At 39.7% G+C, this 15,334-nt stretch overlaps 1 protein-coding gene and 1 non-coding gene across 2 annotated transcripts in view; both read left to right on the top strand.

Moving 5' to 3' along the window:
* The window catches only part of LOC121635438 (pseudouridine 5'-phosphatase), a 38,044-nt gene that overhangs the window by 4,590 nt on the left and 18,120 nt on the right, over positions 1-15,334 (top strand). Inside the window, exon 4 of the mRNA XM_041978576.1 lies at positions 129-358. Coding sequence (XP_041834510.1) covers positions 129-358 — 230 coding nt within the window. The remainder of the gene's footprint in view (positions 1-128; positions 359-15,334) is intronic.
* Positions 10,605-10,676, top strand: trnap-cgg. The gene has a single exon. It is a non-coding gene; the product is annotated as a tRNA-Pro (tRNA).

Raw genomic sequence — 15,334 nt, 5'->3', positions numbered from 1 at the left:
TGTCTGCTCAACACTGGTGCCAAGTATGAGAGTAAAAACATATTCAGCAGCCAGACTGTTTTAAAATTTGCGCTCCGCAGAGACAAATAAATATCTTCACTTGAATTGTAAGTCTGTATGTGATTCAGGTGTGGAGAAACTTGTAAAGCATCTCCAGAAGCACCGCATCCCCAGTGCGGTGGCAACCAGCTCGGCTGGAGTGACGTTCGACCTGAAAACCAGCCAGCACAAAGACTTCTTCAGTCTGTTTGAGCACATCGTTCTGGGCGATGATCCTGCTGTGAAGAATAGTAAACCTCAGCCGGATTCCTTCCTGGTGTGTGCCAGCAGATTCAACCCCCCTGTGTCTCCAGAGAAGGTAGGAGCTGTGGGTTGTATTCGGACAGTAACACAATATTAATGATTTTAGCTCTGTATGCCTCTATGATAGAATAGAAATTAAACAAGTGAGATTAAATTGAATTTAAAATTGAATGTAGACTTTCAGGTTTAATTTGGGGGCTTTTAATCAAAGTCAGAACAGCACAAAAATAATAAGACAATACAAACAATACAAGAAAAATATATTAATAAATATTAGAAAGAAAATAAAAATGTAAAATAAGGCATTATTTTAAAGCTTTATTAGTCTGTTTAGAGATACAGTCTGTGGTGCAAAAAGTACAAAACTAAAATAAACTTGAACCACTAGTTAATGTATTTATATACATAAATGTCCTTTCCTTCACAATACTTTAGACGAGATCAAGGAAACAATAGAACAAACTAACTAGTTAAGATTATGTACTCTTGAAAAGTAAAATAATTAATTAAAAACATTTGAAAAGATTTACTTTTTTGTGTACAGTCTACATTAAAGGCATTAATATCAGACTTTAAAGTGGGTCTATTACACTCATTTCAGGCTAATTTATTTTATTATGTGAGTCCACAAGGGCAGGAATCAATCTGGACTTTTTCACAAACCCCTTTATTTATTTATATTGATCCTCTTCGTATCAGCCACTGCCAGAAACAAGCAGAAAGAGACTCTTCTCCCCTAAGCCCCGCCTCCCTTTGATGCGGGCTGCCTCTGATTGGTCAACTGCTGGGAGTAGTTGTTGGGAGCAGGCACTGTTTTTGTTATAAGGCGCAGTCGGACAGAGAGGTTCTAAGAACTGTCCTTTCCCAGGGGAACTGTTTCATGTTGCATGAATTAGGGGGGGGTAGCGGGACCGATGTGACGCAACCGTCTGCGACAGTAACGTGTCACTTTAGCGCCACACAACAACAAAAAAAACCCGCGGAAAAGAAAACGTATGAGTATGCGTATCGTATGAGTAAACATTTCAGACTCTTTTCTACTGTCTGCGTTGAGCAGATTACGAATGAATATTTCAGACGGCAGGTTTATTGTAACTCGTGTTCTGTTTCAGACGGCTCATTGAACAACACTCCTCACTGTCCGGCTGGTCCGGAGCAAAGCTGGTGGGAAAAGGTTGTTCCCAGATTTACCAATGAGCAGTGGATAGAGAATTTCCGTATGTCCAGAGAGACACTTCAGGCCATCTGTGGCCTCCTGAAGCTGCACTGGAGAGGATGGACACAACCACCTGCTGCAGATGCTGAAGGAGTTGGAGTGCGTGCAGCCTTGATGCTTTACCTCGTGCATGTGGTGTACATTGTACCACAATGCCAACAGAGGTGGAAAATGTCTGATATACATAAGCTATTTGCTAACACTTCCATGCATTGTTAGAATATAGGGAGCTGTATTTCTAGCGACTCCATGTACACCTGTTGTTTTTGGTCATTATATTAAGTGATTCAACGTCCTATGTTGTTGCTATGGGAAATTCTTGTAGATTAGGTAGGCTGTCCCATTTCACAAACGATAAGCAGACTTTGAAGTGTGTAGACTACAGAGGACATTACAGCCTACGTAGTCTGCGCACTTTGAAGTGTGCAGACCCTGAATTGGGACACACCTTACGTGTATATATCTATGTGACAGCTCCATGAAGCTTTGCACTTCCTGTTGCTGTAAATGAAACACAGGCTGTGAGTTTGACCTAATTACATTTCTCAGATTTAAGTATGCCAAATTACCTCTTAACAGTTAACAGCAGCAATAATGAGATCCTCATGCACACCCCCGATCCTGATCCTGACTGAAATTGCTTCATCAGAATGGGGAGATAAGGCACATTAAGCTAATGGGGCTTCTGAAACTGCTGGAGAATCTCCAGGTTTTATAGATTTTGTCAGTGTCAGACTGATGATTGTGGCATTTTGGCGTGAAAGAACAGTTTCTCGCCTCAGAAAAAGAAACAGATCATCCGGTCAGTGCCGTGGAACGACCTACGATTAGCTAATTGGCACAACAGGCTGGGCTGTTGTCCAGTGACGTCATGTTGTACAACAACATGAATAATATTCATTAATGTATAAAAGAAAAATTACACTGGCTTCTAGTTGCCTCTGTGTGATGTAGCCCAAACCAGCACCTCCTGAGTCGCTATTACCAGTTTACAGAAACACATTTAACCAGTTATATTTCCTTTATGGATTAAAAAAAAAGACTAAACCCTTTAGTCTTGCATGTGCACTTTCATACAATATAACCTGCACAATTTGCTCTTCATTGTCTTTTATTGTCCTCTATATTTAACCCCTAATTTTATTTAAGATTTGTGTTTTTAACCAATGTTTAATCTTTTATTTTAAACTTTGCCTAATGTGCCCAGTAGCTGGGTGGTGCAACCACAATTTTACTGTAACCGACACTGTACAATGACAATAAAGCCTATTCTAAATATTTCCACTGTCATGAATTGCGGTGGAGGTGAGGACCCAATTGCAGGCAGTCAAGGCAGGAGGCAGAATCGGTGCAGATGACAAGGTTTATTTTCCCACAACTCAAGACAGGGAACCACACACGACAGGGATAAACCATACAACATATACATCTGATAAGGAGTAGCTGAAAACTAAGGGCATATATACACGGAGGGAGCAAGATCATGAAACATAATACATTATAGGGCTCCAGACTAACTTTTTTTACCAGGAGCTCGGCGGCCCCTAACTTAAATTTTTAGGAGCGTAAGCAGAAAATGTAGGGGCGCACACTGAAATCACCTTGCATAACAAATATTCACTTTTTCTTTCATTTTCACTGTATTAGTGATAAACGTAAACAATAAATTAAAAAAAAAAAAAAAAAAAAAAAAAAATATATATATATATATATATATATATATATATATATATATATATATAAGAACAGTTAGATGGTTATCTTTCTGAAGCCCCCATCCCCAGACGTGATAACCCTCTTGCCTACTGGAGAAATAACCAGGGCCGCTTTCCTGACCTGGCAAAGTTGCCACGAAAGTACTTGTCTGCTCCGTGCACAAGCACTGACAGCGAGAGGCTGTTCAGTGCAGCAGCTCATGTTCTTGATGAGAAGAGGAAGCTGCTCTTCATCAAGCAAAAACTACCACTTTCCATCAAGAAGTAGAAGGGTCTTGTTTAAATTTTTGTTTTCCACTTTGCACATCTGTAGTTCTTGGAGCATTTATTGTTAAAGGCCTACAATTAACCTTTAAGTTTTTGTTTTGATACACTATTATGTTGCCGGCCAACACAAAATATTGTTATATATTTCAGCAGCTGCACTTGTTCTGAATGCATTTTGTTCTAGTAGTCCTACAGAGAAAATAGTATTTTATTCTTAATTTTATTTTGTATTATTTTATTATTGTACATTTTTTAAATATGCTAAATAAATATTTTCATAATTTTGTAATTGTTTATTCTTTGAAACAGTTATATTAATTTATACAATTGCAATGCCAAAATTTTAATGTGGTTAGTACACATTCATAGCCCTGAATGCAATGGTACTAATAATTGGCATAATTATTTCTTTCGGTGTTTCGGTTTTCGGTTTTGGCCAAGAATTTTCATTTCGGTGCATCCCTAATATATATATATATATATATATATATATTACTAATTAGCATAATCAGCCTATGTTGCCATAAAGAGGGATGTCGTGTGAAAGGTAAAGATTTATAAAAAGACAACCTAAAAATATTTAGAACAGCAACAATAAAAAATAAATAAATGAAATTAATAAAATTAAATAATTCTATCAATGTTTTCTTTATTTTTAGTTCAGTTTTTTTTAAATGTATTTTTTCTTTAATTGGTAGTCTGGAACATGTCACAACACTTAACTTTTTAAACATTTTTGTCCACACTCTTCATTAAAAGACATTACTCTGACGGTAAACCAGCTCCGGATCCTCCAGCAGCAGTTTTGGACGTTTCATTTTCAGCCTGGTCATGAAACAAAGGTGAACGTCGTCTGCTCTGAATACAGCTGCTGCTGCTGCAAGAAGACCAAGCCTCGTATCAATCAATCAAACTTTATTTGTATAGCTCTTTACAACAGCAACAGCTGAACCAAAGTGCTTTTCAACGTGCAATAATAAGAGAATAAAAACAACTAAAAACAGGTTAACAATAACAGTTTAGACAAAAATAAAACATTTTCAGAGTAAATTAGTGTAAAACAAGAGTCACCATGTAGTTAAGTACCAAATGCAAGTCTAAACAAATACGTCTTTAGCTTAGTTTTGAACAAAGGGAGATCTGTGATGGTCCGCAACTCAAGTGGCAAAGTGTTCCAAAGTCTGGGACCGGCTACAGCAAATGAACGATCGCCCCACTGCTTGCAATTGGTCCTGGGGACCTCCAGCAGGTGTTGGCCTGCAGAACGCAGGGCTCTGCTGGGTTTGTGTGCAAATAACAGTTCACATAAATAAAAAGGTGCAAGTCCATGAATGGCTTTAAATACAAACATTAAAAGTTTAAAATTAACTCTGAAATGTACCGGGAGCCAGTGGAGGGAGTACAGAACAGGAGTAATGTGACTGTGTCATCGAGTGTTTGTCAGAAGCCGAGCAGAAGCATTCTGCGCTAGTTGCAGCCGATTGAGTGTGCACTGGTTCAGACCGATATAAAGAGCATTGCAGTAGGCAATACGTGAGCTGATAAAAGCATGAATAGCCTTCTCCAGGCCGTTCTGACAAAGGAAGGGTTTGACCTTGGCCAGAAGATGGAGCTGGAGGAAGCTGGCTTTAACAACACTGTCAATCTGTCTGTCATGTTTCAGACAGTTATCGAACTTCACTCCCAGGTTTTTTACATCTGGTTTACAGAGCGGACCAAGAGAACCAAGATCAGGTACATCCTCAAACAAGTTAGGACCAAACAAAATACACTCAGTTTTGCTTTCATTTAGATGCAGAAAGTTCTGAGAAAGCCACATCTTAATATCTGCCAAAGAGTTTTGTATGGACACAAGTGCACTGGGATTGTTAGAACCAATGTGTAGGTATACTTGAAGGTCATCTGCATAAAAATGAAAGAAAAGGTCATGTTTGTAGATGACTGAGCTGAGAGGCAACATATCAAGTGAAAACAACAAAGGCCCAAGGATGGAGCCCTGTGGCACACCAGTGGTTAGAGGGACCGTAGAGGACGAGAGGTCATTAATTATCACCCTAAATCAGTCAAATAAGATTCCAACCACTGCAGGACAGTCCCACGGAGACCGACCTGTTGGGAAAGGCGAGTGATAAGGACTGAATGGCCCACAGTATCAAAAGCTGCTGTGAGGTCCAGCATCACCAGCAACACAGGCTTCTTGGAATTAAGAGATAAAAGAATGTCGTTTTGCACTTTTAACAGCGCAGACTCTGTGCTATGTCGTGATCTGAATCCAGACTGAAATTTGTCTAAAACAGTGTTGTTCTCTAAAAATGATTGCAACTGAATAAAAACAACTTTTTCTAAAACCTTAGATAAAAATGGTAAATTTGAGACAGGTCTAAAATTTGATAAAACAGATGGGTCAAGATTGTGTCTTTTAAGTAGTGGCTTGACAACAGCGTGTTTAAAGGCAGCTGGAACCATTCCACACCTGAGGCAACTGTTAATAAAAGAGAGAAGGCATGGCCCAACAGTAATAAAAGCCTCTTTGATCACCTTTGCAGGTACAATGTCCAAGGGACAGTAACTGGGTTTAATACTCTGTACCACCTTAGTGAGAAGTGATAGAGCAGGGGTAGCCAACGTCGGTCCTCGAGGGCACCAATCTGGCAGGTTTTCCAGATTTCCCTGCTCCAGCACACCTGACTCAAATTAAATGGATCCAACAGCCTATAAAGATCTCCACAATGACTCGATAGTTTAAGTGAGGTGTGTTGGAGCACAGAAATCTGGAGAACCTGCCGGATTGGTGCCCTCGAGGACCCACGTTGGCTACCCCTGTGATAGAGACACTTGCTCAAAACTTTCCAAAACAGCAGACGGTGCAGGAGGAGTGTACAGTTCAGCACAAGCATTTATATTATTCTTAATGTGCTGTCTCACAGATGCCACCTGATTGGTGAAAAAGTGAAGAAAATTTTCACAGGTTGAAGCTGAAACATTAGACAGAACAGTGGGAGGGTTTATAACAGAGTTAATTGTGTTGAACAATACTTGTATGAGTGCTTTTGGAAGGGTGAGGGGTCTGCACAGCTCCCGCTCTGCATCGGGAAGAGTGAACTATGTTCATTAACGTCAGTCTCCAAAAGTCTTCAATGATACCAGAAAAAGTCGCTAGGTTTGTCGTTAGTTGCTTAAAAAACAAAAAAAAGACTCTTGAGGGGTCTGAAAACTCACTAAATAGTTGGCAACTCGTCTCTTTCCACACATAAGCCAATCACAGTGGTCGTTCGTCCCTGCTCACACGCACATTGGCTGTCGTCTTCTTCGTTGGTGTTTGTCTCCTTTTCTCGTAGTGAAGTTAGTTTGAGTCGACAAACCAGCAGTTAATTTTGCAGCTAATTTGTGAACTACTGGGCTGAAGAGGGGAGCAGAAGTTTGTTAGCGACAAAATAAATTTAATTATAACTACTACAAAAAAAAGGCAAATGTTTTGGTCTCCATTGCGCGAGTAGATGAAACATTCACTCTCACTGTCTCACATTTTAGTCGCAAAATGCGACCATTTGATCGCAGTAGATATGCTGTAAGGGAAAGAGCTACCACCTAAAACCAAACACAAGCAGAAATATGAAAAAATAAAAAGCCAGCTGTCCGTCCAGTAAGGTAATTCCCTGCCAAACCAGGAGCAAACTGGAAAGTGCAAAGTTTAATGTGCAGTTCTATTGGAATGAAGAAAGGTTCATATTTAGCCAGTTAAATCCCACTTTCCACTCTTTGCTCATTCATTCCCATCCCCATGGTGAAATGGTGAAACAGGGCACTGACTAGCTTTTTGTTTTGGTTGCATTCCCATCATCCTGGTTAAGGCTGGAATATACTTGCTGTTAGCAATGCGTCCGCATACATATCATGGCTGCTACGCATAGTGTTTGTTTGGCACGTAGGCTGCTATTCTTGATGCAAGGTAATGTGTCGTGCATGCAAGCTGCAATATTGACTTGAATGCTAGAGGCACTCATGCAAACAAGAGCATGAAAATCATAAGTAAACACAATGGCAGATAGTTCTGAAGACGCCTCTTGGACCTTGTCTGCAATTACCACCATCTTGATGAATTTTCCTCCCTGTTGCACAGTGACAAACTTGTGTCTTAACAGTCGGCAACAGATTGGAAATGTTTTGGGGGTTAATGTGGAGACTTTCCAAAAAAAGTATATATAAAGACGATGCAGAACATTGACCTTCATGTTTGCATATACAGCAAGTATATCCCAGGTCTAACTCGACATATCAGATGCTAAAACGCTCCAAATGTGCTCGTCCTCAGCAGAAGAGTGCCAAGTCATTCCTTCAGTAGTGATGACGATAAATGTGAAATCTATTTAATTTTAAATTCCTGGTGCCTGAAAAGTTAAAAACCGAAGTAAAAAGTCTTCAACACATGAGCATGATTGTGATTATGGACGTGGTGTAAGGAGCATCACCTGCTGTGTGACAGCATGTAGAACAAAACGTGTGGGAGTCCATCAGCCACCAGCAGAAAATGCTGACTGATAGTTTTATCAGCAGTCACCACACATCTCCTCATTATGAGCACATTTTCATGTTTAGCTTGACAATCTTAGTAGATGGGCTTTTTATTTAATTATGTTGCTGTTTCTCAAATGTCATAGCTTTTTAAAGAACTGGCAGCAGTGTTTTGAATGCACAGAACGCTGAGAACGCACAGCGAGAGCTGAACTACAAGCTGTCAGTCATCACTACCTGCTCAGCTCAGGTGCTGCTTACAACTTGCCGACTCTGTTTTCACCCATCATCCATACAGCCACTTTCTTTTTGTAAGTCTCCAGAACATGTAACTCAAAATAATTTGTTTAAGTATTACCTTAAATGGCTTTAAACTACTTTGCAGCTTTATATATTGTTAAAGAAAAAATCCAATGTCCAACGGTGGCCCTTGAAGGCCAGTGTGGTGCAGGTCTTAGATGTTTTCCTGCTTCAAAGTCTTATAACCACCCATACAAATCTGGAATAGTTTTCTAACCTCATATGGTTGCGGAGATAATTCTGTCCAATTTCTGAAGGTCCCACCATAGGATTTCAACGAGGTTGTGGTCTGGACCTTGAGTGGACTGTTTTTTCCAGACATTATGTTGTAGATTTTGAGCCAAGCTTTACCTGTCAGAAAGACAGAAGGTCATTTTACTCTACAATACTTTGGTATACAGAGGAGCTCATTGTCCCTTCAAAGGCTGCACGGTGTCTAGTTCCTGTAACTGCAAAACAAGCCCAGATCATCATCCTTCCACCACTGTGCTTCACCGCTGGTATGAGGTGTTTTTGCATCTCTACTTTGGTTTCATCTGTCCAAAGGACACTGGGTCTCATTCACCAAAAGTTCTTACAAACAAATTGTTAGGAAAAACTCTCAGTGAATGGCAGATACTTCAGATGTGTAAGAAGGCACAGCTGTTTACTTGCAAGAAGTTTCAAACACAGTCAGAAGACAAGTTGAACACAGGTCAGCTGACAATGTTGAACTGACATTCAGCTTAGAACAACTCTTTATGTACAGCCTGGAGCGGAAAATCCCCATCTAGGAACACTTATCTCAGACCCTGGTGTAGGACCCATAGACCCCGAGGTTTTACATGACACATCCAGGAGGGTAATAAGGTCCTTAAATGTGCTTTTACCTCTTTAGGGACGGCAGTGGCTCAGGCGGTAGAGCAGGTTGTCCAATGACCATAAGGTTGGTGGTTCGATTCCCACTCCCGCAGTCATCTGTCGTTGTGTCCTTGCAAGACACTTAATACTCCTTGCCTCCAGTGATGGCATCACTGGTGGATGAATGTTTGGTGATGGTCGGAGAGGCCGTAGGCGCAGATTGGCAGCCATGTTTCCGTCAGCCTGCCCCAGGGCAGCGGTGGCTACACATGTAGCTTACCATCACCAGGTATGAGCGAGGAGTGGATGAATAATGGATTCACAATGTAAAGCGCTTTGGGTGCCTTGAAAAGCGCTATATAAATCTAATCCATTATTATTATTATTAGTTGTTCCTACTTCTCTAAAGTAGGACAGAAACTTTTGACCATCTGTCTCCCTTACAGGATCACAATATCATCAATACAAAATTTTCCCATCACAAATTTACTCTTTAGTCCTACTTACAGACTTTTTATCATTTTCACATCCTACGTATCGTATCCTATGTATACTCAGGAGGACTGTTAAGAACATTTGAGTGTCGATATGTTTGAACACAATCAGCGTTTGTTTTCTGATGTTTCATTAAAGTACAATAGTAAAACTACAGTACTGTTATTGTTATATTTAAAATAACTTTTAGTAATTTTCTTAACAATTTGTTGTATCAAAATTAACAGCCACAGCAAGATATTGCAGATCGTGCCCTCACATAATTTCCTTTAGGAGAAAATTAAACTATTTTTAATCCATTTCAAGTCAGTAAAGAAGGATTTAATTCAATTTCTGGTCTTCCTAAAACCATTGATGTTATAGACTGAACACGCCTGATCCAATCCCTCAACCAACTTAATGTCCAAGTCACCTGTGACTCCTAGATCCACCTGCTGAAATACATTTACTAAAACCGTGTATTTTTATTATGATTAGTTTTATTTGGGGATGACGGTTATGCTCTGGTTAACTGGTTAATAACACCACTGACCAACTATCTCACCAGGAGGGTGTATTTCATCATATGCACCACTCGTGCCATCGGCACACCACATCTTAAAATGATGCCACAGCAGGTGAAACTGTAGAAGGTACAGGATGTAAAGAGAAATGAAAATGTATCCTACAGCGTACCACTTCCTTCTCTAGCCACAACACCACAAGAATCCTGACCCGCCCACGAGACCAGACTGCAGGCTGCTGTCCAAGTTCAGGAGGAATTAATGACCCGAATGTACCTAACACTGATTTTATGTTTGGATTTCACTGTGTGATTATTTATACTATTTATACTATTTTCTGTTTTCATTCATTCTTTTGGCATCTTGTTATTTTTCCTCATGTTTTACCTTTCTGTGTGATTGCACACAGCCTGTAAGTCTTGGACTTTTATGGTCATTGTGTGCTGATGGCCTGGCTCGTTGGTCTAGGGGTATGATTCTCGCTTCGGGTGTGAGAGGTCCCGGGTTCAAATCCCGGACGAGCCTCTGAATTACATGTTCACAGCTGTTGTACATATTTACAACGGTTGTAAAATAAATTTATAGAGACAGCGTGGCTCAGTGGGTAGAGTGGTCGTCCTGTAGGGTTGCCAGTTCAATCCCGGCCCAGACATCTCATGTCAAGGTATCCCTGAGCAAGACACCAAACCCCAAATTGCTCCTGGTTGAGCACCTTGCATGGGTGAATGTGATGTACATGTAAAGCGCTATATAAGTACAGACCATTTACCATATTTTGGGCGTTTATCTGCAACGCCTGACCAGCTGGTCTATCATTTCAGCTTACAGGAGACTGGTAAATACCAATCTAAGATAAAAGATAAAAACAGTTTTACAATCTGCGAACATGTTTGTGAATCTGACAGGTTTTCATAAAAAAGTTCAACTTAAAAATGAATTTAAGAAGATTTGTAAGAAGATATTGGCGAATTGTTAAGATGCAGCTTTGCAAACCTAAGCTGTGCCATGTTTCTTTCTAGAGAGAAGATTTTTCCTGCAGCCCTTCCAAACAAGACATGCATGATAAGTCTTTTTCTAGTTGTACTTCCATGAACTTAAATATTAACTTGCTAGCTGAGGCCTGGAGAGTCTGAGATGGTTGTATGGGAAAATCCCTGTAAATACTCAGACCAACCATGCCACGTTCAAAGTCACTTAAATCTCCTTTTTTCATCATTCTGATGCTCAGTTTGAACTTCAGCAAGTTGTCTCCACCATGTCTACATGACTACATTCATTGAGTTGCAACCATGTGATTGGCTGATTAGTTATTTGTATTAACAAGCATTTGAATAGTTAATACATTGGCCACTGAGTGTATAACTCCAGAGATCTAAGATTTAACTTTAATGAAATCAACAAGTACTTTGGTAAAGGAGACATAAAACAACATGTCAACACGGCGTCAAAAATATGCCCCCGTATTATTTGTATTTATTTTTCTGTGTGTCAGTCAGCAGTTTTTTATTTACATCTAATTTGCTCCGTTTGCAGAGATGCAGGCAGGACCTCATGTCAGCCACTTTCTTCCCTGATAGACACACACTTTCCATGCAGCCCTTTGATCAAAAGTAGTGAGCTTTCAGGGTTCGTGGGCTGTTTAAGATATATTTTCACACATTCCTGGAGCCTTTCGCAGTCTTGAGTCAGTCTAAAATAGCTGCCAAATATCTCGCTGAAAGAACCAAACAACTGTGAGGGCTGACCTACTTTCATGAAGACGCTCACTGTGGACCACACAATAAAAATTTGAACAAATCTGCTGTTGATTATTATTAAATACATAGATTATTAATTGGATTTGTAATGAAATGGCTTACTTGGATGTGCTTATTCATTTTCATACTGTTTGAAAATGTTAATTGAGTCCAGTTCCAGTGTTTTAGGGAATGATATACATCCTTTTAAAAGAGCATTATTTAATATATGAATTTAGGGCATGAAGAGGAAATCAAAGATTGACTTTTTAGGAGATTTTGCATGAATATTGTGGATAAAATGGGAACAGCTACCATGACGGGCCTGCACTGCTGAGCCAGTAAACTTACATGGAACAGTTGTTTTGTACGTGAATATATAAAATTCTCTTTGTTTTAAACTGAAATCGTGGAGAGTTTATGTTGAAATGATCAGTGCTGCATCAAGTCTTAATTCACCGCTGACCATGAACAGTAAACCTAAGGGAAAAGTCTTTGTTTGGAAAAATAACTGAGAATACATACAGGAAGGCAGCACCGATTTAAAGGGACTACTGGAACAGCAGATAATCCTAAAATGGTGTAAGAACTGAAGAAAAAAGAAAAAGTTTGTTTTTATTTATCCCTTTATCCTCATAAATCTAATAGTTGCGCTGGAGGATGGATTCTTCTTTATTTGTCTCTTTTTCTAGATATCATGGTGTTCGGAAACACCTTGACATTTGTTGAATCGGGTTATGACTGACTGGTAGGGGACAGAGGTGGAAGGTAGTGGGCAAAGTTTAGCATCCTAACCATCTGGGTGATGAAACTGATAGTTTTCTGGAGTGGACCCAGTGGGCCCAGTACCTTTACCTGAAAGCAGGAGGCTGAAGGGTGGAGGAGGCTCTCTGGGTGAGGAGAGTGTGGAAATGTCCTTGTTGGAGAGCAGAGGGCCAATGAAAATCTAGCTGAAATGATTAATTAAGCATTGCTAAGCCTTCCAGCAGGAGGCAGTGCAGCCTACGCACCACACAGTGATGCAGACCTCACTCTTGCCGTGGAAGTAGAGGAAAATATTTATGAGTAATATGGTGTTGCCGCTAGATCGGGAATGTATGCACCTCCAGGAACGTGGTACTGTTTACCCTCTCCACAGCACCACCGTTAATGGTCAGTAGGGACGTCTTCTGAAGTCTTCCCCACATTCAGGAGGAGACTGTTATCTTTACAGGACTGGACCAGTTGCTTCTCATTCCTGTAGTTGGTTTCTTCGTTGTTAGTGATGAAGCCCGACATAGTTATGTCATCCACAAACTTTTAGATGTAGCTGGTGTTTTAGGTAGGTACACGTGGGTCATGGGTCAGCAGGCTGATTACATACCGTTGTGGGGCTCCTGTGCCCAGCATGAGTCGGAGGTGTTATTGCCAACCAGTACCTTTGTTGGCTTCCCAGTAAAAAAAAGTCCAGTACCCAGCTAGAAAGAGTTTTTAGTCCTAAGTGAGGTGATGATGAGGGCTAGATAGAGTGCAGATATAACATACTCTATGGAGCTGTTTTATTTGTTTGCGAACTGAAATGGGACAAAGACGGGAGAGAGGATGTACTTGATGATCTGCATGATCAGCTGCTCAAAGCACTTCATGATGATGGAAGTCAACGCTACGTGTCGATAGCTGGATGGGAGAAATGATAAGCTTTCTCATTGTTTCCTTAATTAGTCTTCAAGGGTACTTCTCCAGGCTTTCTGAAGGAATTTCCAAAGCTCATCTTTGAACATTGGCTGGCTTTTGTTCGGTGCGCTTTCAAGATGATCCCACACAGCTTCAATAATGTTGAGGTTCAGACCAGTGTTAATTTCATTAAGGAAAACTAAACGAAAATATTTTCATCAACTAGTGTTAATTTTATTAACGGAAACTAAATGAAAATATTTTCGTCAATGAGCATTTTTCACCGGATGAAAGCTAGACTAGATGAATCTAAAACCTCCATTAATAAACAAGAACTGGGACTAAATCAGATGCATTTTCGTGGACTAACAAACACGAGACGAAAATGTAGTTCACTAAATAAAAACTGGGCTAAAATCTGGAAATTTTAGTTCATGAACAAAGATGAGACAAAATTTATATTATTATATGATATGATTTTGTCAAATCCTGTCTCCTCCTCCTCGTCGGCTCCTACATCACTCACTCACACCACCTTTCAAACCTGCAGCGGGCAGGTGAACAAACACAAGGGACAGACAGGAGGTGGATTCATGGCGAAAAGTTAAACATTAAACATTAATGGCCATGCTTTGCACGGGGCCCGAGAGAGAGAAGACGTGATATATGAGCCATTTTCGCTACACTGAAGTGGAGAAAAAAACCTTATGTTTGATTTTAGTCAAAGGGAAGGAATGTGGGCACAAGGCAGCAGGAAAAACACAACAAACCTGAAGAGACACGTCGCAGTTTACCACAAAGTCATTGTTGTAAGTTAACAAAAAGTTTGGTGGTGGTTGTTTATAACGTAACATTAAACCACTGGCTGTAATGTTCCAACAATAACGTTAGAACGACCGCAAACTAATGCTAGCTAACCTACTAGCTTCTTAGCATGTAGCGACTGTAGCCACTTGTTGGTAAAATTGTGTGTGAAGTTGAATTTATGTTAACTTAGATACGTTACACTGGTCGGGTAACTATGTTTTCAGTTGGATTGTAAGTTTAATTAAAGCAGACACAAGTATGAGCTAATCTAGGAGCTGCAAGCGAACTATAGTTAAAACAAAATACCTGAGCAGCTACAAATGGATGCTAACTAAAAACTAAAATCTACTAAAACAAACCATCTAGATAAAATAAAATAAAACGCCACACTGAATTCAAAATAACTTTAACCAACATTTTCATATATGAACTAGCCTAAATGTGGTATAAAATTAGTAAAATTGACAAATAAAATGATGTTTTCTTGGACTAAAATAAAGACTAAAATGCTCAATTTATAGTCGACTAAAACTTGACTAAATAAAAATGGGATGAGGTCGACTAAATATGATAAAAACTAATAAGCGCGACTGAAACTGGGCTAAAACTGAGACTAAATTTAAAAATGGCTGATAAAATTAACACTAGTCCAGACTCCCTGTTTCCCTTGGCTCCTTGTCATCCGTTACTTGATGGAGACCATCTCTGATGAAACTTTGGCCGACAGTAGATAGGAGGAACGGATCTTAAGGGTGTTACTTTCAGATCCTGTTCATCTGCTGTAAATAGTTTTTTAAGCCTGACCTTCCTTCTTTTGTCCTCAGCTTGTCCAGTTTGCTCCAGTATTTTAAGGACTTACCACACAGTTTATAGCTTATTGCAGCAAAAACTTTATTTTCTATCTTTCAAACTGTTTTATATTTGCTGTTTTTCATAGATGCTATAAAAGAAATGGGAACAAATTATGTTTGTGAGAGGCTGTTGGTA

Source organism: Melanotaenia boesemani, chromosome 24 (assembly GCF_017639745.1).
Source record: "Melanotaenia boesemani isolate fMelBoe1 chromosome 24, fMelBoe1.pri, whole genome shotgun sequence".
In the NCBI taxonomy this organism is placed as follows: Eukaryota; Metazoa; Chordata; class Actinopteri; order Atheriniformes; family Melanotaeniidae; genus Melanotaenia; species Melanotaenia boesemani.
Note: the sequence above shows the minus strand (reverse complement) of the source record. Positions and strands in the feature narration are given on the sequence as shown.